General features: G+C 43.8%; 1 protein-coding gene across 3 annotated transcripts; it reads left to right on the top strand.

Annotated features, from left to right (window-relative positions):
- The first annotated feature begins 2,284 nt into the window (after positions 1-2,284).
- Positions 2,285-15,248, top strand: slc7a2 (solute carrier family 7 member 2). 3 transcript variants are annotated; one of them, XM_028008843.1, is made up of 12 exons: positions 2,285-2,477; positions 3,687-4,064; positions 4,162-4,317; positions 6,036-6,201; positions 6,338-6,474; positions 6,558-6,780; positions 7,527-7,666; positions 11,505-11,607; positions 13,097-13,302; positions 13,407-13,573; positions 13,683-13,791; positions 14,797-15,248. In XM_028008843.1, the coding sequence occupies exons 2-12, from the start codon at positions 3,695-3,697 to the stop codon at positions 14,985-14,987; spliced, it is 1,968 nt and encodes a 655-aa protein (XP_027864644.1). In that variant the 5' UTR covers positions 2,285-2,477; positions 3,687-3,694; the 3' UTR covers positions 14,988-15,248. The 3 variants fall into 3 exon arrangements, with proteins under 3 accessions (XP_027864644.1, XP_027864643.1, XP_027864642.1); XM_028008842.1 differs by lacking the exons at positions 2,285-2,477; positions 7,527-7,666 and adding exons at positions 3,408-3,465; positions 7,935-8,071; XM_028008841.1 differs by lacking the exon at positions 2,285-2,477 and adding an exon at positions 3,408-3,465.
- The last annotated feature ends 928 nt before the right edge of the window (positions 15,249-16,176 follow it).

Here is a 16,176-nt window from a genome sequence, read left to right as displayed (position 1 = left end):
TTCTCTTCTTTGCCTTGGTTTTGTACACATTTGATACTTCAACTTATCATTTTCAAGACAGCTTCGCTATTTCAGCCGTCCTCCATTCATTCACACGTTTATCGCGTCTTGCTTCTTCTGGGAATCTAACCAGATTGATGTGAACAGACAATAAGAAAATGAAGGACGATCACCTTCAGCAGCAGCAGCAGCTCAGATTGTAACATGTTTGTGCACTAGAACGGCCTAGTTGAAGTGCAGATCTAGACCTAACTTAGTCTTGTCCTAACAAGACTATAAAATCAAGGCTCACAGAAACTCATGTTCGAATCGGAGGGAGGAAAAAGATCTGTTTCCTCAAAAGACGTCCAGCCTTTTAGCAAAATGTTTGGACATCTGAGGGGAACTATACAGATGCATGCCACACTTTTCAAATTTTTAATTTTCCTTTCACTTACAGTTCCACACTATCCACCACACATAAAGTCCCAAGAAAATACATCTAACGTGAAAAGGTTTGAGTAGCAAAATTGCCTTTGAATGTAAGGGATCCGACAACTATTTCACTCAAACAGCTGATTACACTTTTTACTTTTATGTAATTATATTTCTTGGATTTTTAGTTGATATCTTGTCTCCTATGTGATGGAGTGGCAACATGTCTGGGGCTGAGATAGACAAATGGTGAATGGATGGATGGATCTTGTCTTCTACCATGAAAACAAAAGTACCATAAAGACGGGAATCTGCTGGGTTCTTGTAAACGAGCAAACTAGCAAATTCAGCAAGTCAGATAATTGTTTCCACTCACATTTAACGTTGATTTACGACGACGTCTCTCCACCGATCCAAGATAAGGAACACCATAGAAACTACACCCGTTTTCATAGAATCGAGGCCTTGAGCCTCGTCTCGACCCAAAGGCTGATCACGCTACATCCTCACCACGCTCCGCCTTATCAGCGATATTGCTCACTCTTAACATTTCCTGGTGACAACAGTGTTAACTGGAGCGAGCAGTCCCGGTGTCCGCAAGGCAAACACCACTCAATCTGTTGACCACGTCCGCGTTTTGGAGGCCGGGGCCCACTCGCGGCCATCGGAGGCCGCGTTGCGTTCAATTGGCTTCACACGATTAGCGCGTGTCAACATTGAAACGCCGCGAGCCAGTTGACTCCTTTCCACTGCTGCCATGGTTACAGCGCAGAACGCTTTGCTCTAGTTTTTCATAAGGAAAATAGATATGTATATATATTTTTTTACACTATTCTTTTTAAAAAAAATTAAACTTAAAACGTATCTTGATTTCGAAGTTGATATTTAACGTTTCACACTTTTCTCCTGTCGGTAATCCTCTAAGGAAGGCTTTTTGCTTCCCAAAACCAGCATGCGGGTCAGACAGTCGGCTCTCTCCAGCGGCCGACACTCGCCCGGGCAGTTTGTCCGTGATATTTGTCCGCCTGCAGTGGACGCACCCACCCACGGCCGGGTGACTGCCGCTGTCACGCCGCGGAGTCTCTCTGGTCGGCGGTTGGATGGGGGACTTCCTGTCCTGAGGCCAGCTGCCACATTCCCACTGAAGCCTTGAGCTGGTTTGGACTGGTTTCGTCAGAAGTGTTTTTCAGAGCTACTGTTTGATGGAAAGAGAGAGAGAGAGAAAAAAAGCTTTTGTAATTTTCTTCCACAGGCGAGGCGTTGTAAGAGACGTGAAGTCGTTAGATGCCAGGCTGTTATTGATTTTAATATGCTCATAGGTCCAATAGCTCAAGGTACATTGAGCAATACCTGTCTTCCATTAAGAGGACTTAACCCCCCCCCCTGCACACACACACACACACACACACCCTTCCAACACAGCACTCTCCACCCTTCATTGACCAATCAGCATCCAGGCTTTTAGCAGCGGTCCTGTGGGCAGCGGTGGGTAAACAGTGTCTGCCACAGTGTTTGTCAGTGAAAGTTACCCAATCATTTATCAGCAGTCGGTAAGCATCTAGACAGCTGGGATCTGTTTATGCTGGGGGTGTTTTTGTTTCAAAAATAGGATCCCCGCCCCGCTCTTTCTTTCTGCCCTCAGTCCTTTCTGTACGTTTCCAGTATGGAGGAGCTTATGGTGCAAGGCTGCCCTCAGTTACCTTGAATCCAAGAGTCACAGAGGTAAAATACCCACGTGTTCCCTCCTCCGCCCCCCTTCACTCAGTCCTGCCTCCCCTTCCAGCTGCTTTGTACTGTAAATTCATTTTAGGAGCCAGGGCAGATCCTGTGATGAAGAAACTCTAAAGACAGGGAGGAGGAGGAGCAAGAGGAGGAGGAGGAGTGAAACAGACTTGCTCTTTACAGTTCATGTTCTCGCACAGTGTTGTTCAGCGGCTCGTCAGATCACAACGAGCTCTCTGACTTGTACCTGTGTGCAGCTCATCTCACCTGGGGAAAGTTTTTTTTTTATTTTTATTCCTGAACCTGGAAGCTGTTGCTCTCAAGAGGCGTCCTACTCTAAGGTAGGTGAAAGTCTCATATATTTAGGATATACTCTACCAGTGCAGATTTTTTTCTTTCTTCTGGAAACCAAAAAGATCTGCAGATGTGACAGTTTTGAAGGTGAAACACCAGAATTAAGCTTTTATCACTTCGTTTCTTTTTGCAACAAAACTAGCTATGAAGTACGCAGCTTTTACGCACCACAAATCTGGAAAACTCCAGAAAACTGTCATGTCACGGACACACAGAGTTCCTTCAAATCAAGACTAAAAATATGACGATGTGTGTTGATGACTTCAACGATGGCACCGGACAAAATGTAATGTTTGTTACTGCTTTCTCGATTGGTGAGATGATGGCTTTGTGACTTTGACCTGCCTTGTTGCTGAAATGGGCCATTCAGATAAACTTGGCTGATTGATATTACTATTATGTTGTTATATGAATGAGCTGCCAGGACTCAAACTTGTGTCACTGGAAGAGAAAATCCACGAAATGCAGCACGTCGGGATGGTTTGTTGTTGTCAGGGTGGTCACTTCTGCAGGTTCAGAGAAGCAAAGCGAATGTCTTTACTGAAACATCCTCATTTAAAAACTTGTAACCATGCAAATATCAAGGCTGCCTCTGGTCAAATGGAAAGAGGCACTGCAATTTGCAGGATAACTGCGTCGAAAGGGGGAGTTTTCAGTTTTAGTGCCCCGTGTGTAATTGGAACAGCAAGCTGCTGGAATGCTTCACTTCATGAAAGCAGCTCTTTGAGTACTTAAGAGCTGCACCATGACCCCAAACAATAGTCGGACGTAGAGTATGAACTTTACCAGCTCTCCGGGACCTGGCAGCGCTCCTCCATCGCGCGTCGTCACAGTTTGTAGGGTCAACGTCCCTCGGAGTTCACACGTTATGTAACTCGCCTTTCAACGAGTCTCAATAGGACGGGCTGCAAGAACCCGAAAATGCAAAGCAGATGGAGCCGAACCCGAGCTGCTCCCCAACACCGGACCCTTCAGGTCTGGCTCTCTTCTGCTGAGCGTTAAAAGTATTGATTTGTTGATAGCTGTTATCTGCAAGCATATTTTTTGATGTTCCTCACTGGCTTGCACTTTGATTTTAGGATATTGATCTGGAATATACCGTGGGGCATTCAGGCAGACATCCTTCAACCAATTAAAACACCCATCAAACAGGTATTTTAAATCAGTTTTTGTTTGTTTTTTTGGTCTGCCTACAGGTGACAACATGCTGAAGCAAGTCGTTTCGTTCAGCCGCTCCTTGGTGCGCAGGAAAGTGGTGGACATGAACAGCTTGGAGGACTCCAAGCTGTGCCGCTGCCTGGGAACCGTAGACCTCATTGCCCTGGGGGTGGGCAGCACCCTGGGGGCCGGGGTCTACGTGTTGGCCGGAGAGGTGGCCAAGGGAGACTCGGGCCCCAGCATCGTCATCTCCTTCCTCATCGCCGCCCTGGCCTCCGTCATGGCCGGCCTGTGCTACGCTGAGTTCGGGGCCCGCGTCCCCAAGACCGGCTCCGCTTATCTCTACAGCTACGTGACGGTGGGGGAGATCTATGCCTTCATTACTGGCTGGAACTTAATCCTCTCTTACGTCATTGGTGAGTTTTTTGGGGGTCTGGGAGTTTGTGGCAAATACCTCCTGACTTTAAGAAGAGAGGGTATTTGTGGAGTCTGACCTTTGATTTCTTTGATCAGGTACGTCCTCGGTTGCCAGAGCTTGGAGCGGCACGTTTGACGAGATGACTGGCGGACACATCGAGGTTTTCTGCAAAACCTACTTCAGCATGAACTTTCCTGGCTTGGCTCCGTATCCGGACTTCTTTGCCGTGTGCCTCATTCTGCTGCTCTCTGGTAAGCACATCAGCGCTGGCCGCTCATCTCAAAATTCCCCCTGAATGCGCTCACACAGAGGCTTCAGTGAAGGGGACGGAAACCGAAATCATCGCAGCTTAACTCACGATCCGAAACCTGGCATAATTCAATAAGAAACTGGCAGCACAGTGTGTGACAACGAGCTAAACATGAGGTTTACACAGTGCAGTTCATGCAGTGCCTTTTGAATGTTCACAACGCCCTTGTACTAAGATGTCGTGGTTTTCAAACATTTTTTAAAGGAGGGTTGGGTTAGGAAATAATATCCAAAGATTCTGAGATCTCTTGGCACTGTTCTGCCCGTCATTCAAAAGAATATGGCAGAACTACAAACCTACCCAAGAATGGCCAACAACTTACGTTTACAAGTCAAGTGAGGAGGACATTACTCAGAGAAGTTGATGGAACTTGAGCTCTGGATGAGCTACAGAGACTCAGGGCTAGGGTGGGAGAATATATCAACAACTATTAGTAGGAATGTCCCGAGGTCTGTTATTTAAATGGGCAGTGTTTTTGTAAAATTGCCCTTTTTGAGCTTTACGTTGTGTTATAAGGTTATTCCCTCATCAAAAACATACCTGGAGTACTGCTTTGATTCTTTCATGAATGATTGAGAAATCCTTTAATCTCCCGTGGCAACAAACACTTGGGCGAATCAACGCGCAGTTCCTCCCCGGAGCTGCCTCTCCAAAGTTGAGCTTCTGCCTCACAAAGCAGCCCTACTAAGCTCCTTCAAACTAGCGGCAGCAATAATTAGCTAACACCCGATGAAGCTGTGCATCAGCTGAGCTCATTTCTCAGTCTAGTTGCTCCGATTGGACTGAGAAAGAGGAGGGTTGCTGTGATGACTTCCTGAAGGCGGAGCTTCGGAAGGAGAAGGAACTTCTTAAAGAGACATAGGCCCAATTTCAATATGTTAGGTGTACCACACCTAATATGGAAAAGTTCAAGGGATATGAATGTCTTTGCAAATGTCTGCTACATTAGGTTAATAGTAACTTGAGTCCACTAGTACTTGTTTTTTGGTTAAACTGACAAGATTAATCAAAGTTCATGGAAGACTCAAACCAGTCATGTTTTGATACATTCCGCTTGATTAAATGACATCCATCATGGGTTTTATGATTACATTAGGCCAGCAGGACTCAAAGACAATCTACCACTGTCTGGTTGTTTTTATGTGGATCGGAGAAGCAGAACTTCTGCAACTCAAATTTAGTAAACCCAATGTAAAAATCTCAAAATTCTCCCCTTTAAAAAAAAATAAAATTCATTTAGTAAAAAAAAAAAAAGTGTCTTAAATCACAATATTTAAAGATTAAACACATTTCTGTTGCAGTGAACGGCCAAGTTTACAATTTAAAAAAAATATGTTGGAGCATTTTACAAAAGCAAAATACTCTAGTGGAGCATTGAAAGTCGTTGGAATATTTGCAGCTTAATTTTGATAGTCATTTATAAAAATGACTGTAAAAAGAAGGACTCTTCGTTTAAAAGCCTCAGCAATGACCTACTTAATCCTTGTACAACCGAACCAAGAGCTGTTCATTCAGGACGCTGACCCTTGAGGGCTGACTTTAAAGAGTCTGAACAGTTTGGACTTTTTTGGCTCTCAAATGGTTGAAAACTTCATTTCAGCCTAGCTAAAGCTTTCATCGTGTTCTGTTTTACACTCTGCCATGGTTGCTCCCGTCCAGGGCTCTTGTCTTTTGGAGTGAAGGAATCAGCCTGGGTCAACAAGGTCTTCACTTCAATCAACGTGCTCGTCCTCTTGTTTGTCATCATTTCTGGCTTCGTCAAAGGGGACACACACAACTGGAAGATAACCGAAGAATCTCTCGTCAATATCACGATAGTCACAAGGTACAGGACTCATTTGATACCAGTCGAGTACAGTCTGTTACGCTGATAACCCATATCGCTTTGCGCATAGACTTGTCGAAATGTGCAGGTCAGCGTCGGCCTCAGTTGTTATGAAACAACCGTATGCATGTTTTAGGAACTTGTCGGCAACGGCCAACGTGAGCAGTGACTATGGCGTTGGCGGCTTCATGCCCTACGGCTTCAGCGGGACGTTAGCCGGAGCCGCCACCTGCTTCTACGCTTTCGTCGGATTTGACTGCATCGCAACAACAGGTGATTCCTGGATCCGGCGGGTTGGATCCACTGCGGTTCTCATTGTGCCAGCACATCTGTGTTCACTTCTCTGTGTGCATCAGGAGAGGAGGTGAAGAACCCCCAGCGGGCCATTCCCATCGGCATTGTGGTGTCACTGACTGTATGCTTCCTGGCGTACTTCGGCGTCTCTGCTGCGCTCACATTGATGATGCCCTATCACCTGCTGGATGAGAAAAGCCCCCTCCCCATGGCCTTTGAATATGTGGGCTGGGGGCCTGCCAAATATGTGGTTGCTGTGGGTTCACTATGTGCCCTGTCTACAAGGTAAGGCCTTGTTTTTCTTAGAAGCAACAACAACCAAAATATATACATCGCTGGTGTTTAGGTGGGATGTAATGTAACTGTAAATTCTGGGTGATAATGGCAGATGAGAATTGGCCAACAGCTTTGACTGTCAATCTCTGTCTGAGTCTTGTAATTGGATTGATTCCTGTTGCTTAACATTCTGTGGTGGGTGCATTGCTTAATTCTGTCTGTGTTTGAGGCCCCAGCATGTTTTTGTGCTGAGAGCTGCTGAGCAAGTCTCAGTCTGTCTCAGAAACATATCATGTTGTCCCAACTCTGTCTCTCTTTTCCGTCTGTATCAGTATTAGCGGAGTCGACTGACGTCATTCTTCCAGTCGAATCAAAAGTTTTCATCGATTGGAACATTCTCTGCAGGTTCTCGATTCAACTGAATCTGGTTCAGGTCTGCTAATGGACCTTATCTGTGTGGACTATGTGTCTTGTGAAACTGCTGTTAACACACATTTTTCTTGCTTGAAGTGAATGTTTACTTACTGGGTCTCATGATAGCGCGTGGAAATCTATTGGAGACGCAGTCCTCAAAGATCCATATGCAGAGTTTCTCTCTGGAGAACAGATTGCAAGAATGACGTTACAGGCAGGAAAGAAAGACATTTTTGGGACTTTCTTGACTCTGAAGCTTTTACGATGCTCCTGTCCGTTTGTCCGGGTTGAGGGCTCATGACTAACGTGTTGGTGTTGCATGTCTCTGCTGTCTCACGCAGTCTGCTGGGCTCCATTTTCCCCATGCCTCGTGTAATCTATGCTATGGCAGAGGATGGGGTGCTTTTCAAAGCCTTAGCCCGAATCAATCCTAAGACGAAGACCCCAGTTATTGCCACTATGAGCTCCGGTGTAGTTGCAGGTGAGAGCCGGGGATCATGCAAGTGAAACGAGTCAGCTAATGTGTCTCCACCAATCAATTGTGAAAGAAACAATGGAATCAAAAGAGATGATTCAGTCAGTTCTTTTTTTATTGGAATTGGTTCAATTTCACTTCTTGACAAATCAATACGAACTGTAGGACTTTCTGTATCTGTGCACAGGATGTATTTCTTTCACAGTTGTGCAGGTGTCATGTTTTCTCTCTCCCAGAATGCTCTAGACTTAACCATGAACCCTCTTCTCCCTAGCCTGTTGGGCTCCATGTTCCCTCTTCCGCGCATTCTCTTTGCCATGGCGCGAGATGGCATTCTGTTCAAATTTATGTCCAAAGTGAGTAAGCGCCAGTCGCCCGTGGCTGCCACCATGGCAGCAGGTACCACAGCGGGTAAGCTCCTGGACAAGGACTCGCCTGTCACTGGGTTGCAACGTGGACTGTCTGGGTTTCTGTCTCTTTTTTTTGTTATGTGTGTGTTTGCTTTTCTTTGTGCTCACGATCAGCTGGTGGTGGTAACTGCATGAATTTGGTTGTGGTGTTTCCAAAGCATGCAAAGGAGCTGTTACACTCAGCAAGAGGAATGATCAAAGTTCCTACTATGTCAATCCCACAGGTCTTCAAGGCCTTTCATCCCATATTGAAAGATAATGGCAGATAGTGGGGTGACACCAAAGAACATTGCAAAAGTATCAAAGTTACTCAACTAATTTGATAATAAAATCCAACCTAGAACAGTCAGAAACAAGTTCTTTGTTGATTTGGCCATATCTTTTGGAGCATTACCCTTGCTGAGTGACTTGATGATGATGGTTTTTTTGTTTGTTTGTTTCCTGGTATTTTCAAAAAGTTAATAATGGCACACACCCAAACAATGTTCCTAGCTCTTTTGGAAATGAAAGATACTAAATATTGAGAATTATATTCTCGACAATTGTCATGATGCACATGTCTGCATTTGCATTTTGATTTTCTGTACATGTCCAGTACATCTAGAGTCTAAATATACTGGACATCTAGAGTCTAGATGGATATGTAAAGTTTACTGTTGCTAAGGTAGAGCCAGGTAATTTCAGACGTGGAAGAAAACACTTTCACTTTGACGCAGTGCGTCTTAGAGAGCATGCTTATTATCAGAAAAGTAAAAAATGGAATAGATTGCTTGTATGGCAGGTACATTGGTTGCTGATACAAGAAGAAAGTAAGTGGCCTGTACATGTATAGCGCTGTTATCTAGTCCACAAGACTCCAAAAAGCTTTACACTACATTCAGTCATTCACCAATTCATTCACACAATGATAGTGGTAAGCTACCTTGTCACTCATGTTCACTTGTTGAAAGCTAAACACTAGAAAGATTAATACTTATTCAGCGGTATGCTAGCATGATAGTTTTTTATGTTTTGTGTTTGTATTGTGGATTTTTCATGTTTCAATTCCATTTTTGTTTTTGCTTGGTGAAATTTATAACTAGATTCAACAATGTCAAACCAATAAGACTGACCTATATTTACTGAAGTCACATGTTGCTATTTCACAAATCACACTAAAGCTAGCTAATAAGTTCTGCTAACTGACTGTTGATGCTATCAAACACGGTTGTTTAGGTGGTTTTACACCATTTTGACTTGTGGTAAACCTAAAAGTCCCAGAAATTCTCAAGAGTTTTCCGAAATCAGTGGGTTAAAATAACTTCAGCATAGCTAAGGCTAAATGAAAATATTTGTATGCAGCATAGATTAGGCTACAATTTGAAACAAAGTACGTGTGTTGCTGGTAGCTACTATAAGTGGCACCAAATTCAAGCTTAATGTTTGGGGGTTTTTTTAGTAATTTGGAACTGCACAGGGCTTCAAAACCAGCACTAAGGTTGAGGTTGACTGGTGACAAGGCTGCTAACAGTGTGTTTCTCTGCACTATATGTATTCAAGAATAAAAACAGTTCACTAGCAGCTGTACAGTGATCCATGTATGTGTCTGATTTTCTAGAATACAAATTGACACAAGTACAAATAAACAGTCTTCTTAAAGCTAACACTATGTTTAATGCAAGTGGCAGCCATATTGGCTTTTGAGAGCAAGGACTGTGAGAATCAAGTCCAAGTCAGAATTCTGATTGGCTACTCTTGGCTTGGTTAGGGCCGGTTTTGCTCCAGATTTTTATTGGCTGGGTGAGTTTATACCACTGTGCTGCAATTAAAGTTAGTCACAATTTACTTTAAGTGTACCACATCAACAAACTCACCAAGGTGCTGTTTGGCTCAATGTGAAATGGTGGTTATGTGGTGCAGCAGTATAAAAAAGTGCCACTTTTTCCATCTATAGCACTCCATAAGTCATCAACATAGCACTGAGCGTTGCTAATAAGGCACCCCAGAGGTACTCACAGAGCCCCCCATACACTGACAATGAGACTCAGACTCACATTGGTGTTTATGAACTTATGCAACAACGTGCCAGAGCTCACTTAACAGTTTGGACTTTGTGGATTAATGCGGCGCTTATAACGAATATTTGCTTCTGCAGCCTTCCTGCTTAGTGGACTGCAGGTGTTCGGCACATAGTTGCACAATCTGCTCAGACATTAAAGCTGAGACTTAACGGGGTGAACGACCTGATGAAGAGGCAGCCCATGCAACCACGAGCCATACGTACCGAGCATCCGACAGCAACATGCCAGAGAGCTTCTTTGTTGTTGTTTTACCCCCCTCCATTTTGTTTGAAGAAAATGTTGAAAGGGATGGCAGACATACTGCTGTCTGTTTGATACTCTGCTGCTGAGATCTGCTCCATGCTGTTGACTACAGCTGAGTTTTCATTGATCGCTTAATAGAACCGGGCCAATTAAAAAAAAACCTCATGTTTTTTGATAAAACAGTTTTTTTTTTCGCTGTATCAAAATTAGGAAACACCTTTTTCCGCATCACACGAGTCACGTGATCAACAACCGGATGTCACCACTCACAGCAACCGCGAAGAAGACGGCGCCGGGAAGCGGTGACAGGATGACGGCGCCGCATGTTTTTTAATAGTGTCTCGCGTGAGCGCATTTATTTGCGTGCGGCTTTAATTGCGTTTTGTTTTTGTTTTAATGGAAACGCAGTTGTGAAATTGTGCTTTTTCGACATTGATGGAATATCAACAAAGTTTTGCGCACATTTGTAATGGAAATGCAGCTTATGAGGTTCTAGCAGAATTGAATGTGTTCATGTATTGCTTATGCTTTATGCTGTTCCATCACAGACTGAAGGTGCTCTCCTGCACCCGTCGAGATTCTGCCGTATGACTTTGGTGCAAAAAGAAACGACTAAACAAACTGTAGAACACCATAACATGTGTAAACATGAGAAACTTGAGCTGCTGTAAACATTAAAAATAACTGTTATTTGATTTTGGCATGTTTAATCAGTGTGCCAGCAAAGAAATAGTACCAACAAGCTTTTTCAGAGATATTTGGGGCCCCCAGAACAGCAGGAGGGGCCTCCACAAAGGTCCCCCTTTTACATTTTACTGGTGTTCTGACACCAGTTCTCTTGTATCAATTGACGCTCAGTATGGACATGATCTAAGCTGTCAAAGTCAAAAAGTTTTTTTTTCCTGTTTGTTTTTATGAAACTTTGTTGCATGAAACTTAATTTGTGTCTGTGCGCGCCCATTTATTTGTGCATCTGAAGAAAAAACTTTTCCACATCCTCTCCTCATGTATGTGTAATGACTGTAATTCGGTGCATGAACGTGTTCTGCAAATGCAGCAGTTCTCCATGTTTGTTTGTAATGTTTCCTCCGAGGTTTGCTGTTCATTTAAGAAGTCTTCTGCTCTCCACAGCCATCATGGCTTTCTTGTTCGACCTTAAGGCCCTGGTGGACATGATGTCTATTGGAACTCTGCTGGCCTACACGCTGGTTGCCGTCTGCGTGCTCGTTCTCAGGTGGGCGTGCACACTAATCTCTCCCAGAGCAACAGTGTAGAGAGGACTCCGATTTGCGCAACGTTTGGGAAGCAGCCGCGTTAATAGGTTTTTCAAATGCCCAGAAGCCCGATTACCCTGTTTGTGATTGAGTCACCTTGGTGACGTAAGAGCTGTGAAAGCTCCCATTGTAGGAACATTCATTTTAAGCAGGCGCGGGTTGTTTATTTGAGTTTCTTTACTCGCTAAACATAGGGCGTGCAACGCAGCAGCTCTTTTTCTGGCGCCCTTTCTGGTCCAGACTGGATCCGGTCTTTACTTGTTCTGTCAAAGCTAAAAATCATGACAGCCGTTTCTCAATCCGACTGCTGGAGGATATGCACGTTTTTCATATGTGTGGCGCACATGTAATGAGCCTGCGGCTTTAAATCCTTAGAGGTAGTGCAAATTCTTCCAGAAAAGTTATTATCAGGACTAGTTTCGTTGCCTGAACTACATAGCTGTCATTCCAGTGAGCATGTTGAACTCAAACTGAAGTTGGTAAATTATAAACATTGCCAAAAAAGACTGGTCATTTTGGCGCCGTTTGGCCACTCAGTGTTGAGTTTTGACTAATAATTAATAATTAAACAAATGGAGAAACAAATACCAAGCAAGGTAATCATCAAGATGAGAAACAGGTAGCTAAAGAGAGTGAATGGCTGAGCAGTAACGAACACCAAAAACTTGCTCCTCATGTTTTCAAAGAGCGCTGTTTGGTTTAGCGCTAGGCTAACGCTAAACCTGTGTTTATTTTATATACGTTTTGATAATCTGTCGAATATTTCAGTGTTAATTGTTTGCGAAGAAAACGTCAGGAAAATAGTTCTTCTGCTTTATAAAAATGGCTGCGAAGGTTTTGATGTAAATGCCGCAAAGCTAAACGAAGGGCGGACCTGCTCACCTGGTCGCCATGGAGACACAGAAGGTCACGTGACACAGGCAGAGCGGAAGCCGCAGCACCAAAACACGATAAGCTGAAAAGCCAGGCTCCTTCTGTTTTATTTGCTGTGTTTATATTTAATATTTTCTAGAGCACTTTGTGGCTTCTGACCTGTAAAAAGTGCTGCATAGATAAACTTTACTTACTTAACTTACAAACTGGATCGATAAATGAAATCTAAGGACTGTAATAAGGTTTTGCTAGCTTTGTACAGAAACCTCAAAACATTGCTGCAGGTCTCACAGGGAGCCTCATATAATCTCAGAAAGCAGTTGTAGGTTGTAGATAACAGTTGAAGGCAGGTACATTTAGTCTTTGGCTGCAACATCCCCAGCTGTGCTCAATTGCTCAATTGAGCTCAATTAGAGGCACCTGCTGCCTACTTAATACCAGCTAACTGTTAGCTTTCCACGGCGTTGAAAATTCCTTCACTTTTCCATAAACTCACTGCTATATAAAGTGTCTATCAAATTTAAAGGAGGTATTACTAGTAATAACTTCACAGAATTGAATATATTTGTCTTCCAGGTACCAGCCAGATGGAGATCTGGGGAGGCAGCCAGGGAAAGGTGAGAAGGACTGCTTAGCATCTGAAGAGTCCGAACTGACAGAGTCAGAGTCCCACCTGAACATGCTGAACGGTGGTAACTCCATCCTTCAGACTGTCCTCCACCCTCCCCTCTTACCGTCCGAGAAGTCGTCTTCTGTGGTCAACATGTCCATCGGTGTCCTGGGTGCGCAACCTGTTGTGTCCGACGCTTTTTCCTTTCCATTTGCGGTTGACTCTAATCCTTGTTTATGTTGGAATAATCTCCACGTGTGTTTCCTCCAACTGCAGTGATTACAGTTTGTGTCATCAGCTATCTCACCACCTACCACTTTAACTCAATCGTTGGTTTGGAAGTGTGGATGTTGGCGTTGCTGTCCGTGTGTCTCCTTGTCTTCAGCTCCTGCGTGTTCATGGTCTGCAGGCAGCCGCAGACCACCAAGAAGGTCTCCTTCATGGTACGTAGCAGCTTGGCCATAGCTAGTTTGTCTCAACTCAAAGTCCTGCTTTATGGAGTCATGTGTCCATCAACGCATTGAAACCTAACGGCTCCTTCTTTCGTCACAGGTACCCCTCCTGCCTTTCCTGCCAATTCTGAGTATATTTGTTAATATTTACCTCATGGTCCAGCTGAGTGGAGACACCTGGATACGTTTCTCTGTCTGGATGGCTGCAGGTTAGTTGAACTATGTTGTACCTGTAAAAACCGATAGGAGAATGATGTCATGTGTGGCTTTGACCCATTCTAGCATACAAACTATCTTTAAAGGTGCAGTATTATGTGTTTTCCAGCTGCATAGTACATTTTATAGCACAATCAAATATCAACGTTGCATTCAGTTGTTGCAAAGAAATTTGACTTTGTGATTTAACACCTGGAAATTGGGCCTTGGTCGCTTTAAAAACTCCTGCTCTTTCTGAAACTCCGCCTCCAGGAAGTCATCACAACATGGCTCCCTTATTAAGCCTTGCCAACGTTTTTACTTCTGAGAAGTAGCTTGTATAAAAAGCACAGCTGATGCGCAGTTCCACCAGGTGTTTGCTAATTCCTGCTGGCTAGTCTGAAGGAGCTGGCTACCAGCGTTGTGGGGGAGGGCTGGTCTGTAACGCAGACGCTGGGAAACTGCAGCTCTGAGGAGGAGCTTCGTCCTTGAAGGCGGGGCTAGGTCCACCCAGGCATTTTACACAGCTGAATGGTTGCCATGGAGATTAAAGGATTTCTCAGACATGCATGAAAGAATCAAGGCAAGACCCCAGAAATTTTTGATGAGGGAATAAGATTATGATGATATGATGTAAAGCTCAAAAAAGCCCATTTTAAAAAAATAAAAAACATCACAATGGTTCTGGTTTCAGAACCACTGAATCCGGAACCATTGGATTCAATAGTTTTGAATTGAATCCAGAATCAATTAATTGAATCTTTAATTAATTAACCCTTAATTTAATCCTAATTAAGGGTTAATCTTTAATCCATAACCCTTCATTAAGGGTTAATTAATCCTTATTTAAGGGTCAATTAATTTTTTGATAATTAACCCTTAAAAATATAACAAAAACAATTGTTAATTATGTAGAATATAAAATTTAGAATTTTTTTTTTTTTTCTTAGAGCTACAGCTGCATTTATGTTAAAAACCTATACTCCTCTCATCCCTCCTTTTAAACGTCTCCTTCACAGGCTTCTTGATCTACTTCAGCTATGGTATTTGGCACAGCGCCGAGCGACAGCGCCACCGTCAGGACGCGCACGGCAACGGCGACGCAAACCAGCTGAGCATGAAAGCCGTCCAGGACAAGCAGGTCGAGACAAACGAGGCGGGAAAGGAGCAGGAGCGCTTCATCGGCCCGGACAAAACCAGCCAGTGTTAAAAGCTTACGGACTGTTTCACAGGCAGCAGATGCAAAACGAAACAAAACCAAAAAAAAAAAAAAAGGCACTCAGCGACTCAAGCCTCGACGCACCCGTACATAGCGGCTCCTTCGTGTGTACGAATCTCACTACAGCACCTTGGGTCTGCTAATGCAGTGTCAGTATTCTGGTGAGGAGTTGCTCCGTCTCTGCGACCACAAAGACGTAGATCCCAGAGCGCTCTCTGGACGGCATGGAGGGGGGAAAAAACCAAAACAAAACAAAAACAGGACAGGTAACACACTGGAGAGCGAGTTCAGATGAGGAAGCAGTCATGGTAAGGCTGCGGCAAACACACACGGCCTCCTGAGGGACTGGAGGTTACGGTGTGTAAAGCACATTTTTTCCCGTGATGCACAAACACTTGTGAGAAGCTCTTTTCAGTTTTTCTTTTCTGACTACGTGTTCTATGTCTTCGACAGTTTGTGTTTGTAATTATGAAAATGTCAGTAGAAAACCCTCGACACGCGTTGACCTGCAGTGGATCTCATAGTTGCTCAAACGACTGAAAGGCTGGATTGTTTTTAATGGCAATGTCCAGACTTTTTGACCAACGTTGCGGTGATATTTCCTGCATAGTTCAAGCAAAAGACAAATCTGTTAGGAAGGAAGATAACTGTGTGCACAGCCGGAGGGAAGCTGGCAGCACGTTTTGTTTGAACGGCACCAAGACTAATTGTGCAATTAGGCACGACGTGTATATAAGTACAATCACAACGAGAGAATACAGCGGTAAGAAGAATCGCACAATAACACAATGCTAAAATAATAAACAAGAATAAAAACAACATGGAAGACAAATCAGCATCTCACATGGTGTCAAAGGTCAGACCAAAGAGACAGGTTGTAAGAAGTGACAGAAAACCACAGAGGAAGAAAAGGGCGGTCTGATCATAAAATCTCAAATTGTACAGTTACATTAAAGGGTGAGAAAAGTTTTGAAGTGATTGATCTGCATCTGATTATTATTATTTTTTTTTTGATCACTGCACACTCTGGAGAGCCACTGTATGTGCAAAGTGTCAATTAGCCGAGTCATGACTGACCGTAGTTGAGGTAGTGCGGGAAAATGTTCATCCTTGAGTATTCAGTTTAAATCTTCCCTGTAGTAACTAAAGTCTCTGTAGCTGTGGTTTTATTAAGCACAGG

The sequence above is a fragment of the Xiphophorus couchianus genome, chromosome 23, assembly GCF_001444195.1.
Source record: "Xiphophorus couchianus chromosome 23, X_couchianus-1.0, whole genome shotgun sequence".
NCBI lineage: Eukaryota > Metazoa > Chordata > Actinopteri > Cyprinodontiformes > Poeciliidae > Xiphophorus > Xiphophorus couchianus.
The sequence above is the reverse complement of the archived record's forward strand: the minus strand, read 5'-3'. Positions and strand labels throughout refer to the sequence as shown.